The following is a 17,560-nucleotide window of genomic DNA, read 5'->3' on the forward strand; positions in this document are numbered from 1 at the left end:
ACTCCCTGCAAGAAGAGAGTGCAGTTTGCTAGAATGGAACAGATAATCTCAGCTAGGCTGACACATCCTATCAGAGTAAGTTCCCAAAGATACAGAAGGATCCAGAGAGTATACCAAGGCTAGAGTGCCTTGCAACACTTCCGTCATGCATTTCCCTATGCAGTCCCAGGTGCCAAGAACTGCTGAATGTTTCCTTTCTTATTGCTAGAAGGGACAGAAGTGTCTCATCCATCCAGTGGGCCAGAGCAGAGCATCTCTGCAGCCTGGGCAGATTGAAGCTTAGCTGCAGAATGGCCATGCAAGACCAAGGGGAGCAGAAGAGAAGTTGGATGGTTCACGTGGAGAAAGAAGGTAATAGGGAGGGAATTAAGAAGGTGCATTTGGCAAGAAGAGTAGTTTTGTGGTAGGAGGTTGCAAAGTGAAAGAAATAGCCAGTGGGCTTGATATAGCGGCAGTGTTTATAACGTATAGTGTTTATATATAACATATATAACATGTATATAACATATAGTGTTTATATATAACACACACACTAAAAAATTAGTGTGTGTGTTATTTGCAGTGTTCACATCTGGGGACTAATCTGTCCTAGAGCACCTGTGCAGAAGTACCAAGTGTGAGCTTTGAGCTTGGGGTGGTGGGGGTCGCATCGGATGGAGGCAATGTATCTCCAGCTGTAGCTGGAGCACTTGGAGCAGCAGTGACAGGATTTAAAGCGTATACCTCGGTGCAGATGTTGCCTGCCCTGATATGAAAGACATGGCTTATGGTGTTTTGCCCCTCACTGCTTGACTACCACCTGAATGAAACTCATCCTTCTTCTCTGAGCATCATCTGCAGAACTTAGAGGCAGAAGGAGTCAGTAGTAAGGACTGTACTTTCCATCCTGCTTTTGCATTAAATAGGTCATCTTGAATGAGGAGAGAGATGGAAATAGTTTATTTGGTTCTAGGCAGTTTTGCTCTTCCCTTTGTCTTAGCCTGCTGGGTTGTTGTTTTCTTTTTTTTCCACTTAAAGATTTTTGTAATGCACAGTTGACAGCATGAACTACGAAGCTGAGAAGCCTTTACCTTTCATACCTACTGTCCTTTTCCACAAATAAATGCACTGACAAGGCAGACATTCCTGTGATCTTCTGTGAACTCTTTTTCCTCAGGTGCTCAGGAGCTTTCCCACTTTGCTCCACCACTGTAACTGCAGCTCCCCAGTTTGCCTGGTGGACCTACTGAGGAATGAGCAAGATGCACATCATTGCCACTGCTATTGCAATGGGTTTCCATTTGGGCAATAAGAACTGTTGGTGCCAGCCTGCGGTGACGCAGAGCACATGGCTGCTCTGTGCTGTCTTTGCTGTCAAGGTTGAATAATGGTGAAAGTTTCAGAGGGCAGAGAAGGAAGAGTTTAGTCATAGCCTGGGGTTATTAGATTCCAGCTTGTAACTGACGGAAGAGAGCTGTAGCTAGAATGAGGGTGGTTGCTGGGGGAAGGAGAGAAGACCTGTCTGGTTGTAGTTACAGATGCATTCTTGCTGTGAAAGGGGATCGCTGTACATGTAGTGGAAACAAGAAACATCCTTCACTGCCTGCAGTGAAGAAGGTGTTGAGGTGGTTTCAGAACTGTGTAAGCGGTGATATCTCCAAGCTTCTCTTTTTGGGTAAACTCTAACTCATGGTACAGGACTTTATGGGAAAGGAGGGGTGGAAAGGACATAAGTAACTCCTGTGCAGCTCTTTGCCCTCTATGCCTTGGATAACAGTTCTCTCTTTGCACTGTAGATGTTGCCAGAAGAGCATCGTTATCTCATTGCCAGTTTTGGCTTCCTTTGCTCTGAACACATTCCCAGTCCTTCAGCACTTTTCTCTCTTCCTCTTGGGGCAGAAGCAGACAGAGAAGCCACATAGGACTTACTAGCACCACTGAGTGCAGCTTTACTCCCTCTTTGTTGCCGCTCAGTTGCTGTGAGCCCTGTATTTGTTTTGTAGCCTTCCCTCCAAGCCCTCAACAGATAGCCTGTCTAGCCACTTAACATTTCCAAAGCTCTCTTGATTTCTTCTGTAGAAGAAGAAGAGAATTTGCAGGTATAAAGTGTCTGGATATTTTTTCCCTCACTGGTGAGTTCTACTTGAATGTAGATGACACCGAAGTGTTCAGTGGTGCAGTGCAGTTTGCAGCTCATGCTCTTCATCAGAGCCTCTGAATGCTTGTTCTTTTTTTCACTGCTGGTGGTTGGTTGTAGCCAAGTCTAATGACTGTTGGCGAGGACATCACTTCTCTGAGGATTGTTTTTGGACTTCTAAATGTCAATGCAGGTTATGATCATGCTCTTTTTCTTATTGCTTCCCTGGCTTTTAATGCTCTTTTTCCAGTTGAGCAGATGAGCAGGCGCACTGAACCAGGTGTTCACCATCAGTTTGAATCCCTCGTGGTGAAAGCTAGGAACCCCAGCAGGGCACCCGTGAATTCTCTAAGAACAAGTTCTGCTTAACTGTAAACAAAACATTAAACTTTCTGCCTTATCCCAAACTGAAGAAGGCACCCTGCAATTTGCTGTAATGTATATTTAAATAATTGAGTTAGCAGGCCTATCAAAGGAGATGTTCTAGAGAAGATTGAATATAATATGATTATTATGCCTTGTTGGTCTCTAATGACTTTAAAATCCCTCTAATAAGGATAGTAATAATAAATCTTCATTTATTCATCATTTCACTTCAAAGCTGATTTCCAGGGCGATACATAAGATCTGTAATAACATAAATACCAGTGAAGAACAAAATGCCATGATAGAGCCTTGAGCATTGTTGATTGCAGGATATGTTTTAATAATGTAACATCTCTTGTAGATTAATTGTATTTACTCCTTTTAAAAAAATCATGGGGTGTTCATCTGGGGACGAGATTACTGATGTAATTTTTGTGTAAGAAAATAACTGGTAATATGATTTGTTTTGGAAAAAAAGCTATTTAGAATGTTCTCATTAACCTGAGAGTCTAATCCAGATGTTTATGTGGAGTTCTCGGGTGCTTTTCAGTGAGGGAGTAAACATGGCAGGTAAGAATCTCTTGGCAGGCTGGTAATATTAGGGCTGCAATTGCCAGATGGGATTTCTGTTATTAACAGCAGCTCCATTTGCTAAACCAGTCTAAGCAAAGTTGAATGCAAAACACGATGGTGTTTAAACTAATTTGTCTCATAACAATGAGGACATTACAAGGAAAGGAAATCTTTAGCCTTGAGGTATGATAATGAGATTGAAAAACAATGAGCATAATATCCAATTGCTTCATGAGCTCTTGTGTAGTTACCTTCTCAATTTTCCTGATCTGTTCTGCTGTCCCACCCTTGTTTTAGAGGTGGATGGCATGGAGATTTGTGATGAACCACAAGAACTGATTCCAGGTTGCTCGCAGAGCGGCGTGCCGTGTATCTGCTTTGCTCTTCCTCACATCTTTTTTCTTCAGCAGTTTTCTTCTCTGTGGATGCTCATTCCCAACCCCTTCGAAAATGCCATTGTGTGGAATTGAAGCAGGAAGGTCACGGTTTTAACTGTGGCAGGTGTTGACCTGTCCTGTCTGCTGGCAGTGGATGTGCAGTGTCAGGAGAGCAGCAGGCAGCCTAGCGGGGAGGACTCCCTTTGTCTCAGCAAACGGAAGAGTTTAGCTTAACCCCAAGACAAACGCTGCTCGGTAGCTGCCCTAGCTGGACTGAACCCAAAGACTCTGGGTTTTGAAACTCATCGCAAGTTTGTCTTTCCACCCGTGTATTTATGGCTTTGTCTGACTCCTGTAACTGCTGCTTTGTCTGTCTCCATCCTCACGCCTGCCCTGTCTCATCCGTGTCAGTATCTCTCTTGTTTTGAAGGCTTTTTCCTTGATTGACAGGCCCAGAAGCATCATCCTACTCGAAACTTCAGGCTCAGAGTGTTGCTCAGGGTACTTCAAAATATCTGCGAGCCCAGCAGGCTGCTCTTATGTCCTTCATTAACGAGAGGTCAGCTTCCCAAGCCTGCCTTCTTCCATCTAGCTCTTGTGCACGCAGTTCTGCACTGAGTCTTCTGTACATTTGAAGCTCCAAAGTTGGGAAGCTTTTAGAACCAGATTTGAAGTTAGAAGAATGTATCAGAAGTGTTTTCAGTCAGTGTTGGCTCTTTTCTTCCCTCAACTGTCAGAAAAAAGTGCTGAAGCTGAGAATGAGAATTTCTTTTTTGTGGCCAAGCTGTTTTTCCTTGTGGTCATCCTTACTGAACTGAAACTGTCTAGAAAGAAGCAGCTTAAGGACCAAAACTTCTGTAATTTGAGCCATGAAGGCGTGCAGTGAGCAGGAGGTCTTGCTGTACTAGGCTTCTCACAAACCCACAGCTCTCTCTGCCTGGCAGCTTTTATTTTATCGACCTTCTTCATCAGCTGATTAGTGCTCAGCTATTAATTGCTCCAGTTTGTTTGTCTGTCCTGACACGCTTCTGCAACGTCAGGTCTTCCTTGTTTTAGGAACACCTAGTGATTACACAGCAGGGGGCCAGCACCATGCTGTGCCCTAATACCATGGCAGATAGAAATATATCCGGTACCACCATAGGCACTTGCTGCACGTGGTACATAATGCTGAGCTGCATGGGGGTAGGCACACACTCTGGTCTCAGGGGGCAGAGGTGCAGAACTTTAAATATCACCCTGACTTTCAAAGGAGGAGGTTTCCATTGCTTAGATTCAGCTGAGCTCCAGCAGAGGTTGTTTCCACGTTGCTCCTCATTTGAGCAGCTCGTGTTGTAAAGCTGAGCTTGCTTGGAGGCTTGAAAGACTGAGCCAGGCACATGAGCGTGTTGCTGTATGGAGCTGAACTACATTCAGGTACATGAGCATCTTCCATAATTACACTGGATGCTGTCTTTCTTCACTTTTTAATTACTTTTTAAGGAATTGTGGCAGGAGAAGAGATCCCAAGTACATGGTGAGATGCAGTGTCCTTTTAAATGAAATTGTATTTATTGTTTAAACAACATCATTCCATTCATCTGATTCTGTGACAGTCTGCTTTCTTATCTAGGCAAACATGGGCCAGTATGAAACATAACTGTTTCAGGAAGTGAGAGAGAAAAATAAAACAAAACAATCTTTCAGTGGGAAACGTAATAACATCATCCTGGTTATCTGGTTTCGTGGTGTATTTGTGTAACTAGGACAACACCCTTAGCAAGTCAATAATTCACTATTTTATTCCCATAAGGAAGCGACAAGGTGGTTTTTCTGTATAAAAAAAAATCAAAACAAAACCATACTGTGCTATCAGCCTTTTTATAGAGGTGTATTAGTGGTGTGTGTGTGAAGGAAGCGTTTTCCCTGTGAATTCAGACATGGTGTTTTCGCCTTTTGTGCATGGAGGAGGCTCATCTTCATAGCTCTTTTGTAACCATAGGCACTGCTGTTGCAATGTGAGGAAGAAGCTCTGGGCTTTGGGTGTGCTTCATGGTTAGAAGCAAAACAAGCTTTTCATCTCGCTCCAGCAAGTACACACAGAGAGAAGCGATGAGAACTGTCTGGGAAGTGACAGCAGAGTGGCTGTTGGAGGATTACTTGGTTGTGCTGTGTTGGAATGTTGCAGATAGCCTTGTCGAAGTCTCCAGCAGTGGTTGAAGGTATTTTTCAGTCAGATGTAGCAGGCCCTGTGCAACCCAAGCTTAGCAGTGGTGGAGTGGTTCCCCTTTGGGATGAGTCCAGGAGTCTGTCCCACCTGCAGGGCTGCACACACGGTAGTTAACAGCTTCTGCTTGGGTGGAACCCTGGAGTCCATCAGGACTGGCAATTACCTGTCTGAATGAAGCCACGCCACACCTCATATCTATCTTCATATTGCCCAAAGCAGGTGCGCCTCTTTCATACCACGGCAGCTATCAAAGCTTTCAAGGCAAAGTAGATAGCAAGGAGAAGAAAACATGGAACTGCTGTCATCCACCAGTGAGAGTGTGCTCAGGACGGCTCAGCCAGGAGATGTGCAGAAGCAGAGCACATCTTTCCCACGTGGGGAGCAGCTCAGTATGAGCAGGTTGTGGTTTGGTACTGCTGTGCCCTCTGCTCCTTTGTGGCCCTTTTGGGAGGGAATGCATTTATATCAATCGAGTGGCTTACCTGCCAGATAAAGCCTTCCCCTTCTTCTTCATGGCTTCTGCTGGCAGGAAGCAAAGACGGAGCAATAGAGGAAAATGGGGCATATGTGACGTTCTGTCTTCTGTTATTTCATTGCTGTCCTTCTGAAAAAAATCTGGGTACCACTGCCATTAGCATGGCCCACACGTAACCACACTGAGCACCTTTGCCAGGGATTTTCTCTGTCAAGAAGGAAGCAGAACAAAAGGTGGAGGAGCAGTTGTTATCGCCATTTTGAGGGGAGGGATGAATCACAGACACGTCGTAACTTCCCCACTTTGTAATCTAATGCAAGCTTTCACCTCTTGCAGTCTGCATGCTGGTGTTACAGCACGCAAGAGATACAGTGGTGGATGAGAAGCCCCAGGAGCACCCTGAGTCTCTGCAGGCAACTGATACGTGGATGGAGTTAATGCATCTTTATTCTTGGAAATGACCCATCCCACAAGCTGTTCAGCGCCTTGAAAGCCAAAGTTTAATGCATGCAGAGTTTACAGTGTATGCGTTTCACAATTGCATTAGTGTACTATAAATGGGGATGTGCACCCACCTCTGATATTCACTAGGAAGAGGCCTGGATGTATTTTCTGGCAGCCCTGGTGCAGAAGGAAGTTGTTTTGTATTACAGATATACTGTTTTTATACTTTATCTTTGAAAGGTGAAAATCCTTGGTATTCATTACCTATCTGTAAGTAGAAATGAGTAAAAATGGTGGTAAAATGGCACTGTGCTTTCAGTTCTAGCAGCCTTCCTTTTGTCATTTTCCAAGTGCTGTAATTCTTGGCCACAAAGAAAGGAAAACCCAAAGGCTGAACGTTGGCCAGGAAAGCCCCAGTCTGAGCAAAAATTCTCCAGCTCACCACGTAAGCCTCAGCCTTGGTGGAGCTGCAGGAGCATGTAAGCAATTTCAGACCTTAATTTTATTGTAGGAGTATCTACTAACAGAAATAACTGATAAATAAATAAAGGTACTAAATAAATATTTGCGTACCCTAGCATACACAGCCCAAGGAACGTTTACAGGTTAACTGCTGTGAAACTGGTTTCTTAAAAGCCGTTGAATTCTTGAGCTGCCTTATGTGCTTGGACCACATCTGTGTGCTGAAGGAGGAGACGTTTTTCCATTGGATGCTTCTCCAAAGCACTGAACCCTCCTGGGTATTTTAAATAAATCATGTAACCCATCATAGTGTCCTGGTCCCAGCCCTCTCAGTACTGAACTTGCACCACAAAATGGGAAATGTTCACGCTGCTGCCTGGTGAGCAGCTGGCATATAAAACCAGCCTGGCTTCTGCTGGGTGGCCATGGGCATGCCCTGCCTGGCAGTGCTTGGTTAACAGTAGGGCTTGATGATTTTTGAGATCTTTTCTGCCCTGAATTCTGTCTTCTATGATGTTACCCCTTGTGTTTTGAATGTAGTGTATTGAATTTCTAACTGCAGGAATTTAGGATGGTTTTGGATGGAATTTGGGATAGTTTTAGGCTGAAAGTGCTTGACTACTGTAAGTGTTCTAAGCACACATTATTTTTAGCTATTATTTAAAAACTGCCTTTCCCCACCCTGCTAAATAAATGTAACAATACGAGCAGAAAGAGGGCATGAAAAACCCTTAGCTTTTTTTATTGTTTTCTTTGCTTTTCCACCCAATCCTCTGCACTTCCAGCGTATCCTACGTGTGCATGTTCATGCACTGCTTGCATGCAGCACCTTCAATTTCATTGCAAGAAAGCAGGCAGCAGGGCAGCAAACAGGACCAGTACTTCAAGTCTTGCCTGGTTATGTTCCTTAGGGCGTCCCTTTCATTGTCAACACCTGTTGGATGCTGTACTGCGTGGCTTTGGTGCCACATGGGTGGTAGGTGTTCGCTTTGGGGTTTTAGGTGAAGCCTCACAATGTGGATGCTGCTGAGGGAAGTGGGCATCTTTCAGAGACAAGAGATGAACTACGAACATCATAACCCAGATGAAATATTGATCTTTGCTACAGGTTAATTTCTAGCTCTTCGGATGGCCTGCAAGTAAAATAATTCAATTAACTTTTGGATCTTTTGCACCTGGAAACCTGTACTCTATTTTATATGTTTGTTTCTTCAGCAATTGAGGCATTGGAAGGGCTGTAAGGGCCATGACTACAAGTCTGCAAGGCTTGTGGCTCATAGTTGGATTGCTGCTGACTGGGAAGCTTCCTTGTGTAAGGCATACAGGTGTTAGCCAGTTGTGTTTCCCTGTTGCTGAACTGCTGCAGCCTCTCAGTTCTTTAACCACCGAGGCTGTGGTTCTCAGCTATAAAAGGCAGGCAGTGCCCACCTCTTGGGATTTTGGACAGGTTTTGCTCAGTGTTCACGAAGGGCTTTGAAAGCTGCTGGAGAAGAAAGGTGCTCTGGAAAGCCTACTGACTGACTTGGAGGATTCTTTGTGCTGTGCACATCTGGGCTGTGGTTCAAAGTAGGGTAGGGAGAGTTTTAGCCCTTCTTGTGTTGCGGTTTGTTGCATTCCAAGGTCAGCTCCTTGCTCATCTTTTTTTCTCTCCCTTCCTTTGCTCCTTAATCTTCTAGTTGCAGTTTGAGTAGTGCAGTGTTCTCTTTAAGGCAGGGCCACACCATTTGCTCGCCTCCAAATACACTTACGGGGTTTATATGTAAGAACTGATTGGAGGTGGACTGCTGAATTCTCAGCTCCTGTGGGTTGTGCCAAAACCTTCCCTGGGTCATTCCTGTGCTCCACCAGCACTGTGGTCTGGGGATGCCCTAACAGAATGTTGCAGCCTGTACCCAAAAACCTGCCTGATGATCTCACCTAAATAGCAGTATTTCTCAAGGCAGCAATCCTTTGTTTTTCTGCTGTCTGTGCCTTTAATATCTTTCTGCTGCTTGTTTCCTCTCCTGTTTCATTTCTCAATTTGATCTTTTTAGTGAGCTAGATAATTACATTTACTGAGTATCCTTCCTGCAGAGCACCATCGTTATAATCTCCTTCACCTGAAAAATGGTTTCCTTAGAACAAGCTTGCATCTAGCTCTCAACTTACAAATGAGTGACATGAAAACACTTATATATTTGTCTGAGTTTTACATTTAAACTATACAAAAATTGCATAGCTGAAAGACAGTTACGCATGCACATCTTAACTGTGTTGTGGTTGCTTAGTTATGCACAAGTGCACTGAAGTCTTTAATTATATTGTGACTGTTTTTTCAATACCAATTTATGTATGGAGCTTCCTCAGGTCTAAAACACAAATGGATCTTTAAGGGATCTGAAGATTGTGTAATGAAAGATAGCTTATTTGGGAACTGGACAAGTTGTGCTCATGGCCATTTGTGCAGTTTAACTTCCTAGAATGAAATTATCCTACGAGTTGTTAAAAAGATGCAGAAATCTGGCTGCTGGACATTGGTTGTGTCCCTGGTGGAACTGCTCAGGAGCATCTCTGCCCTTTTATTTGTGAGCCTGAGTAAACCAGAGCACAACAGAGCCTTTCTTTCCTCCATGGGATCAAGGAAGATGTTGAGATGTCTGATTCTTCCCCTGCCACAATTAATTTAAAAATTAGTTTTCCTGTTGAGTTCTTCCCTGCCCTACCTCTGTCAGAGACCTAGCAGGCATAAGGCACTGCAGCAGGCCGGTGCACTTGGAGCAAAGTTACTTAACATGATGCTATATGCATAATGTGATAGAAAATGATGCATAACACTCTTGGTGTTCATAGTACTTGGACTGCATGCTAGACCAAAGACAGACTAACCGGAGGAGCTTTTTGGTCACAAAGAAACCAAGTGATGAGTTGGATGCCGATGGCATACAGCAGTTGCAAGCTGTGTATTGGATTTGAAAACCGGCCCAATGGAAACAAGGGAGTTAAATTACAACTTCATAATCAGCTGCCCCTGTTAGATCAGGGGATAAAGGCAAAACCTGAGATTCATATGCTGAGGCACTCGTGCAGCACCAGCATTGCAGCTGGCAGAACGCTGTGTCCTCCTCCAGGCAGAGTTCAGCCCGTGTTGTTATGTGTCAGAGGACAGGGATACCAAAAGGAACAAGGGCTGCGAGCTGTTTACATCACTGGCAACTAGTGGCTGTGTTATAATGGAGGATGAGGTACGTGAGTTTTTTTTGTGCTTTTACAGAAGCAAAAGATCAAGATAATGTCTGCTCAAGTTAATGGAACCATGCTTCTGTCAAACCCATCAGCCCAGGAAGAATGGTGCTGAAAGCTGTTGTGAGCTGGGTCTGGAAAGGGGTAGTCTGGTGAAGTAGAAGGGAATCAGTTTCAAGCAGGCATCGCCCTTCAGGGAGCTGCTGTTCCCTGAAGCATTAGGTATGATACAGGGCTGTAGAAGGAACTGCTCAAACAAAGCTCACAAAGAGCTGCTGCTGTCCTGCCTGCCTTCAGGGCTGGGTCCTTCCAGGTCTGACTTTCTGTTAGTTTGTCCTGGTCCCCTTCCACCCCCCAGAAATCAGTCCTAGCAGCCGCATTGTCTTCTGCAGCAGGCACGTTCCTCAAGGCCAGCTCAGGGTGGTGTAGGAAGAGGAAAGCCCTTCAGGGTGATCTTCTCAGACATGCTGGAATCTGTGCAATACATGCATATTTGTAAACAGCTTTTCTGTCTGGTGATCAATATTTGGTTGGCGAAGTTGACGTGTTGTTTGTGCACGTGTGCTGTGCTCAGCACCTCAGCCTGCAAAAATGCCATGCTGTGCGTTGGGTTCGGGTGGGAATAACTTCATTTCAGAAACCTGGATGAACGTTTTCCGAGAGACCTTTGAGCAAACTTGCTTGGCCGGCTTCCAGAGCTGTGTTTTATTTGGTTTGTGTTGGTGCAGGCAGCACCATCAGCAGGATGATGGATTGCCCTGGCGCTGGCGGACCTGAGGAACCTTTGATCAACAGGAGGTTTCTCCAGAAGTCTCAGTGCTCCAGGTCTATGCCTTGTGCTTGGGATCGGTGCTCCTGCGGTGCTTATTTATTTAGTTTTAAACAGAGCCAGAAATAGCATCACAACCAGTGTTGCTGTGGTAATGGCACTTGCAGTGATGTCTGGGAGTGCCAGGGAAATGCTTCTCATAGGAACAGCCAAAAGGATTTTTTTCTGGCTTTTTTTTTCCCCCTCCCTTCCCCTCTTGTAATTGTTTCAATATTATAAGTTGATATGCTCATTTATCACTGAAATTGTTATTAATGGGTGCTGTTTTTCTTTGTCACATTTCCATGGCAACTGGGTGACATGTTTGTGCAGAACTATCTGCTTCCAGATGGAGATCTTCATTCATAAGATTTGCCTACTGAGAATTTTTGCAGCGTATTCAACTTAAAAATCCTTCTTTCATCACCCTTCCGAGGAGCTTTGTGTTAGGGATGGCACTGCTTTCTGCTTTGTATCATTTTGGTGGTGGACGTTATGCTTAACAATATTTCTGGTTTTAATCTGTGCTTCATTCATGTTATTTTTCTTCTGATTCAATGAGACTGCTTTGCTTCAGTGCTGCATTTGCTGTGGCAGCTCTGTAAGCACATCCGTCTCCCATTTGAGTTGCTGCAGCTCCTCTCTTGTTATATAATAAAACCATACACTTGAAGGCAGTAGTTTTAGTTATTTTTTTTTAGTATATATTTATTAATATGCATGAGAGAAGCATGCAGATTTATTGCTCTTTATACGTAAACCACGCTCTGAGAGCTGGTCTCCTAAAATTTTATCCATATTCACTACTTGATGTTTAATTTTGCACGTGAAAGAAGCATGAAGATGTTTCACGTCTGTCCATCTTGATGTAGAACTGTATTTAGGAACAAGAAAAAGGTACAGCTGATGAGCATGATGGAGCACAGAACTCTGTGTGATTTCCTTTATCCTGAGCTTCATACTGCTTTCGATGTCTTGTTGCCTGTCAGATTTGATTGAGGTCAGGAAGGACCTAATTAACACTTCAGGATTTCTCTGGATGGGTTTCTGATCGTTCAGACCAACGTATCTCAAAATGCATCGACGGCAGATGCACCCCTACCCAATCAAGCAAAACCTGGTGAGCAGTTTTAGCTAATACCAAAGGTGTTACCAAAGGGAACGCATCAAAGGCCCATTTCTCCAACCTGTCTTTACTGTGATTTTCATATTATTTTAAAGCCGTTAATGTCCATCCTCCAATGGTGTACTTCTGGGTCTGTTACTTAAACATCCATTCCTTTGCATTTACTTTGATTCTATCCTGTCATAAACTTCAGAGCAAGAGCATTCTCATAAATATCACAGGATTCTTAAATTCCAAACACACTTCTGGACATCTGACATATATCTTATCTACAGAGTAGACATGCTACCATCAGCTGGTCAAAAAAGCCTGTACATAGCTCTGCCCTCACAGCAGTAACATGATCAATATAGTGCACGACCTGTCTTTGTGAAATACTTAATTAAATTTAATTGCTATATTTAGTATATGTGAAATAATGGGTATAGTCCTATACGTGGTGTTATGTGTCAGACTCATTTCTTCTCTGTTTCACCCACTGGCAGTGTCCTAGCTAGCCAGGCTGCTGGGTACCACCTTCTCTCCTGGCTTGGCACCCCTCTGGTTGCTAAAAGGCTCGTTACAGTCAGCATAAATGGCTGGGAAGGGGCTCAACACTGACTCATCCCATTGCTTTCAGGGCTTGTTCTGCATTTCCCATGTCAGATCCCTGCTCAAAGAGATTTGTGAGGAGCTCATAAAAGTGTTACAGCTTAACTTGATCCAGAAAATTAAGGAAGTTCCACATGAACATGAAGGATGAAGCCTCTGTAAATGCCAGAGGGAGATGCAAACACAAGTTAGTGTTTCTCATCAGGTACCAAGAGCGTTGCATGTATAAATGTCAGCATTTCAGTGGGGATTCAGGTAGTTGTGAGCATTTAAGCAACTTAGCTCAGTAGCCATTGACGTTAATCAGAGATGGTTTTTTTCTCAGTACATTGGATAGTTCTGCATGTGGATGCTTCCAGCAGTCCCTGTTTGTGCCTTGGAAGCTGTAGGGCTTGTAGTCACCTGCATGTCCTCCTTTTTCTTTTGGTGACAGTTTAATTAGTTAGCTGTTATTTTTCCCTTTGAATACGGAATCATATCTATTTATACATACCTCCATCAAGTGACTACTCAGTGTGAGAAAACAATGCCAGTGTGTTGTATCTGTGCTCAGTATTTTAAGGAAAATATTTTGCCTGTAGTAGGAAATTACAAGAGCTTATGAATAATAATATTGCTTCAGAGTTCACTGTGCTGATCATTCTGTCCATCCCTGTGTGTGTGATGCAGCAGTTGATCATGGCCCAGTCCTCTCTCCTTGCTCCCATTCCTGAGCTCAGGTTGATGGTCATCCCCTGCAGGCTCCTGCTGTGCTTCTCTGCTGTTGGTACGTGCACCGCTTGCTCACAACACCTGGGTTTGATGGAGTTGCTTGCTGCCTGGCACTCTGGTCCGTTAATCATTTATTTAGGCATTAAAGTATGCCTGCTGCTCATTCAGCCTGCTGCTTTCTTCGTGCGCCTCATCCCCAAGAGCTTGCGGCTGAGCTTTTAAGGCAGATTGTCAGCTTTAGATTTTGACAAATTTAGATCCCTTTGGAGATGCAGGTAGAGATTTCTAATGCCCCAAACCTATGCTATAGAATAGATGAATATAAGTTAGTAAGACCCTTTCTATTAAAAGACTAATGTTACCAGTGCTTACAGAAGCATGTGCAAAATTTGGCCTGATTATTTTTGTGTTCTCCCAACGGGAAGGCAGGTTTCCCTGAAGTAAGACTTGCTAGTTGACATGGTTTATTCAGCTTGTCCTAGAAATGTGATGAAAAGTGACTGTTTTATTTTTGGGAAGCTTGCTGCTGAGTGTCTCAGGCATGGACTGATCCATTCATCTGTGCTTTTCCTGCAGGTTCCTAAGGTAGAGAGAAGAGTCTTGCCAGCTGGGCTATGCTGCACAGATAATTGAATAGTTATTGGATTGATAAGTATGAGGCAAAAGTGCATTTACTAATCCACGCTGTTAGTTATCTGTGCAAACTATGCAATAAATCCCTTAAGTGTCCTTTGTGCACCTCGTAATCCTCACCCTTGCCTGGTCTGAGTCTGTCCAGTTTCTCCAACATCTGTTCTCTTTATAATCCCTACACAATTCAGGATATTCCCTGCTGAAGAACGTAGGTTAGATACAGATATTACAGTCAATCAAGCACATCTAATTCTCAGGCTTTTTTGTGTTCAGGCTTTTTGGTTTTATGCATTGTCACCTTCTGACTGCCTAAATTCTATTTAAAAAAGCAAAAGGTTCAGCAAATGTGCTCATGTATACCAATCTAATAATTCTTAATTCATGTTCTTCCAGAGTGTTTTAAATTCTTACATCTGTTTTGAGTCCGCATTTGAAATGCTGCTATTTGATAAATGTGTGGTTTTATTTAAGCTCTGTATAAAAAAATGTCATTTACTAGGCTGAATGCAGAACCTGCATTAATTAAAATAATTAATTTTTCGAAGTTAGGCTTATTTAACATACACTCATTGGCTTGTAGTGTCTTGAAAGCAGGATTCCTAATAAATGATTTTGTTGTTGTTGTTGTTTAAATACATTAAACCCAGGAAAATCCATTTGTGTTTTGTTTTTCCCTTAGCAAGGGACAAATTGCTTGACAACCCAAGGAATGGGTTGAAAACGCCATTCGTAAGGTTAGTGTTGTTTCTTTCCATTAGCCCAGGTTTCATCTTTTACTCCCAGTCTACTGTATGTCATTTCAGTTTGCATCCATATGCTTACCGTGGCTGCAGTCCCTGTTTCTCTTCTGCATGATATATCCTAGTGGGAGGAATGGGATCCCAGAGCTCTGGGCACCTGTCCTGTGAGTTGGCTTGCTGCACAGAGAACCCAAGCAAAAAGCCCTAATAGCTCCCTGTTGGTATTGCAATCGCTGGGCTCCTGAGCTTGAGGGAAAGGAAGTGAAGAATCACTTTTCCCCAAATCCATGGGAATGTTGTGTCCAAGAAAAGAAAAGCCTGTTATTCAAGTTGGAGTGATGCTGCTAGCATCCGCAGGTAAAAGAACATTGCGGGACTGGCACTGGAGCTGGCAATTCAGTCTTTGAAAAGCTGAAGCACGTAGCTGGTAGAGTAGTAAGGACAAAGCAGGATTCTTACTTCTCTTTTTCCTTGTTTCCATGTAGGATCTTACCTGGGGTGACTTTCACGTGTTGGAAAAATGGTTGTGGTGAGGCGTGGGGGAGGAGAGTTGTCTGGGAACGTGCTGTCTGTCTGTCATGGGGCACCTTTTAGCTCCGTTGAAACAGTGCAGGAAAAATAATGGGAAAAATGCAGTGTTTTGGAGTGCTTTTTTTGTTTTTTTGTTTTTTTCCTAGATTGTAACCTAATTTTTAATTTGCCTTTCGCAGCATTGCTTATTTTTTTTTAATGCAAAGAACATACAGGAGAAGCCTCTGCGTCGTAGCTACGTGTATTGCTTGCCCACTGCCAATGAAAAACATGGGAGGCTGCAGGAGCCAAGAGCTTCTTCGTATTCAGATGATCTATAGAGAAAACTAGGCAGGCTGGGAAGAGTGTGTCCTCTCACATACCCAGTATCCACTCTTTACAGGGCCAGGCAGGAGAGCTGCCCACCCATTTCTGGAGGCCAGACTGAAGCTTCAGCCAGAAATGTCCTTGGTAGCAGTCCCATTTAAGCCTTTCGAACTGCAGACATGTGGGTTTTAGTTGCCTTGCTGGATGAGGGCCTTCTTTAGTCAGCTGTTCTGGTTTCAGGTTTTTCTTTTTTCCCTGTTGCCGAACTACACTGGTTCAAAACCTTTTTTTTTTCTTTTTTTTTTCTTGGTGCTCAGATGAGTATAGGATCAAACCAGTGGAAGAGGTCAAATACATGAAAAATGGGGGAGAAGATGATCAGAAAATAGCAGCCAGGAACCAAGAAAACTTGGTAAGGATTGAACTTATCACTTCTCTAATGAAATAACGTGGCTGTGCTTTTGTAATGAAATATGCAACATGCAGCACATTCAGCCTGCAGCTTACACGCAGCAAGAGGACTTTCCTGACAGTGCCATACCTGTCTGTGAAGATCACGTGGACAGTGTGAATATGACTTTGCTTCCTGCTTGTCTTTCTGAATTAGGCTCTGCAGGGAGTGCTTCCATGATTGTACTCACCTCCTTTGCAGATGTAAATATATATGATTTGAAATGTGTGTGTCTGTCTTGCAAACGAGTTGGTGGTAAAACGGCAGCACCCTGCCATGATAAAATGACCTGTTTAAGTAGATGCTATTTGCTCTGTGCTTCATGGTTTTACTTATTTTAAAATTCACCATTCAAAGTAGAAAAAGCAGTACATTCACAGCAGGGCAGCTGCAGGACTCATTTTGCATGTGTTGTGTTTTCCCTGACTGGAGCACCTTGCTGGCTCACCCTCCCACCATCAGGAAGGGGATGTCAGCTCAGTACCACTAGAAATAGCTGGGATGCTATTGAGGTGGCTTAAATCATGGCTGAGTCACCTCTGGCATTTGTCAGAAGTCATTTCCCCTCTTCTAAAGCTAAAAGAATATAGGTTTTGTAATGGGCTAGCTGGGGCTTCGCTCAGTTTAATTTTTTGAAGACATTTCACAATAATAGTTGTGTATGGAATTCCACATCTGGTTCTACTCATTCTTTGCAGCTTTCTTCACGTAGGACTGCTTTTCCTCCTCCCCCCATCAGTAAGACCAAATGGGGAACATCAACAGCAGATTTTGGTGGACCTGTAACCATTATCACCAGCTCGAGATTTGCTTTTTGCCATTAGTGGAAAGCTGGACAAAAAGCCACCAAGAATTTTCCTTTTGCTGAAGGTGCATGGAGGAGGGTGAGCAAGCTCCGGGCAGTCTGGATGCCTTCCATCCCTCTTCTGGATGCACGTGCTTGCAGTACAAAACAGCTACATGTGTTTTCTTGCACTGTGCAGCAGTTTATTTTGCTGGGTAATATCCTCATGCAGGTGCTTGAGCAGCACACAACGTGATTTCTGCTTTGCTCTCCAGATTAGCTCTTTGCTACCTGCAGCGTTGCATTGCTGACGCTCCAGTGGATGGCACAACTTCAGCTTGCAGTAGGGTGCTGGGGATTTTTTACTAAGCACTGCTGAGATCATCACCTTTCCTAGTAGCATCCGCAGTGCCCTCAGCATTACTGCAATGTAAGCACCTTTGTTTTGAGCTGGGAGGAGTGTGACTGTGAGAATTTTTGCTCATTTTAGAGACCTGGCGCTTCGTTGTGTTCATTTTTTTCCTGTTTTCCTGTGGAAAAAGCCTGTCAGCTTAAAAATGTTTTAAATTCTCAGCTGCATTTAGGGCTTTGGCAGAAGGTTAAATGCCACTTGAGTGGCAACCAGGAAGAGTTCAGGA

The 17,560-nt window shown here is 43.7% G+C and overlaps 1 protein-coding gene across 7 annotated transcripts in view; it reads left to right on the forward strand.

Moving 5' to 3' along the window:
* C1orf21 (C1orf21 homolog) overlaps positions 1 to 17,560 on the forward strand; it is an 86,857-nt gene that overhangs the window by 38,100 nt on the left and 31,197 nt on the right. For all 7 annotated transcript variants that reach the window (XM_046898268.1, XM_046898271.1, XM_046898269.1 and 4 more), the window contains one exon: positions 16,005 to 16,099. In XM_046898268.1, the coding sequence (XP_046754224.1) occupies positions 16,005 to 16,099 (95 nt within the window). The remainder of the gene's footprint in view (positions 1 to 16,004; positions 16,100 to 17,560) is intronic.

This window comes from Gallus gallus, chromosome 8, assembly GCF_016699485.2.
Source record: "Gallus gallus isolate bGalGal1 chromosome 8, bGalGal1.mat.broiler.GRCg7b, whole genome shotgun sequence".
Lineage (NCBI taxonomy): Eukaryota > Metazoa > Chordata > Aves > Galliformes > Phasianidae > Gallus > Gallus gallus.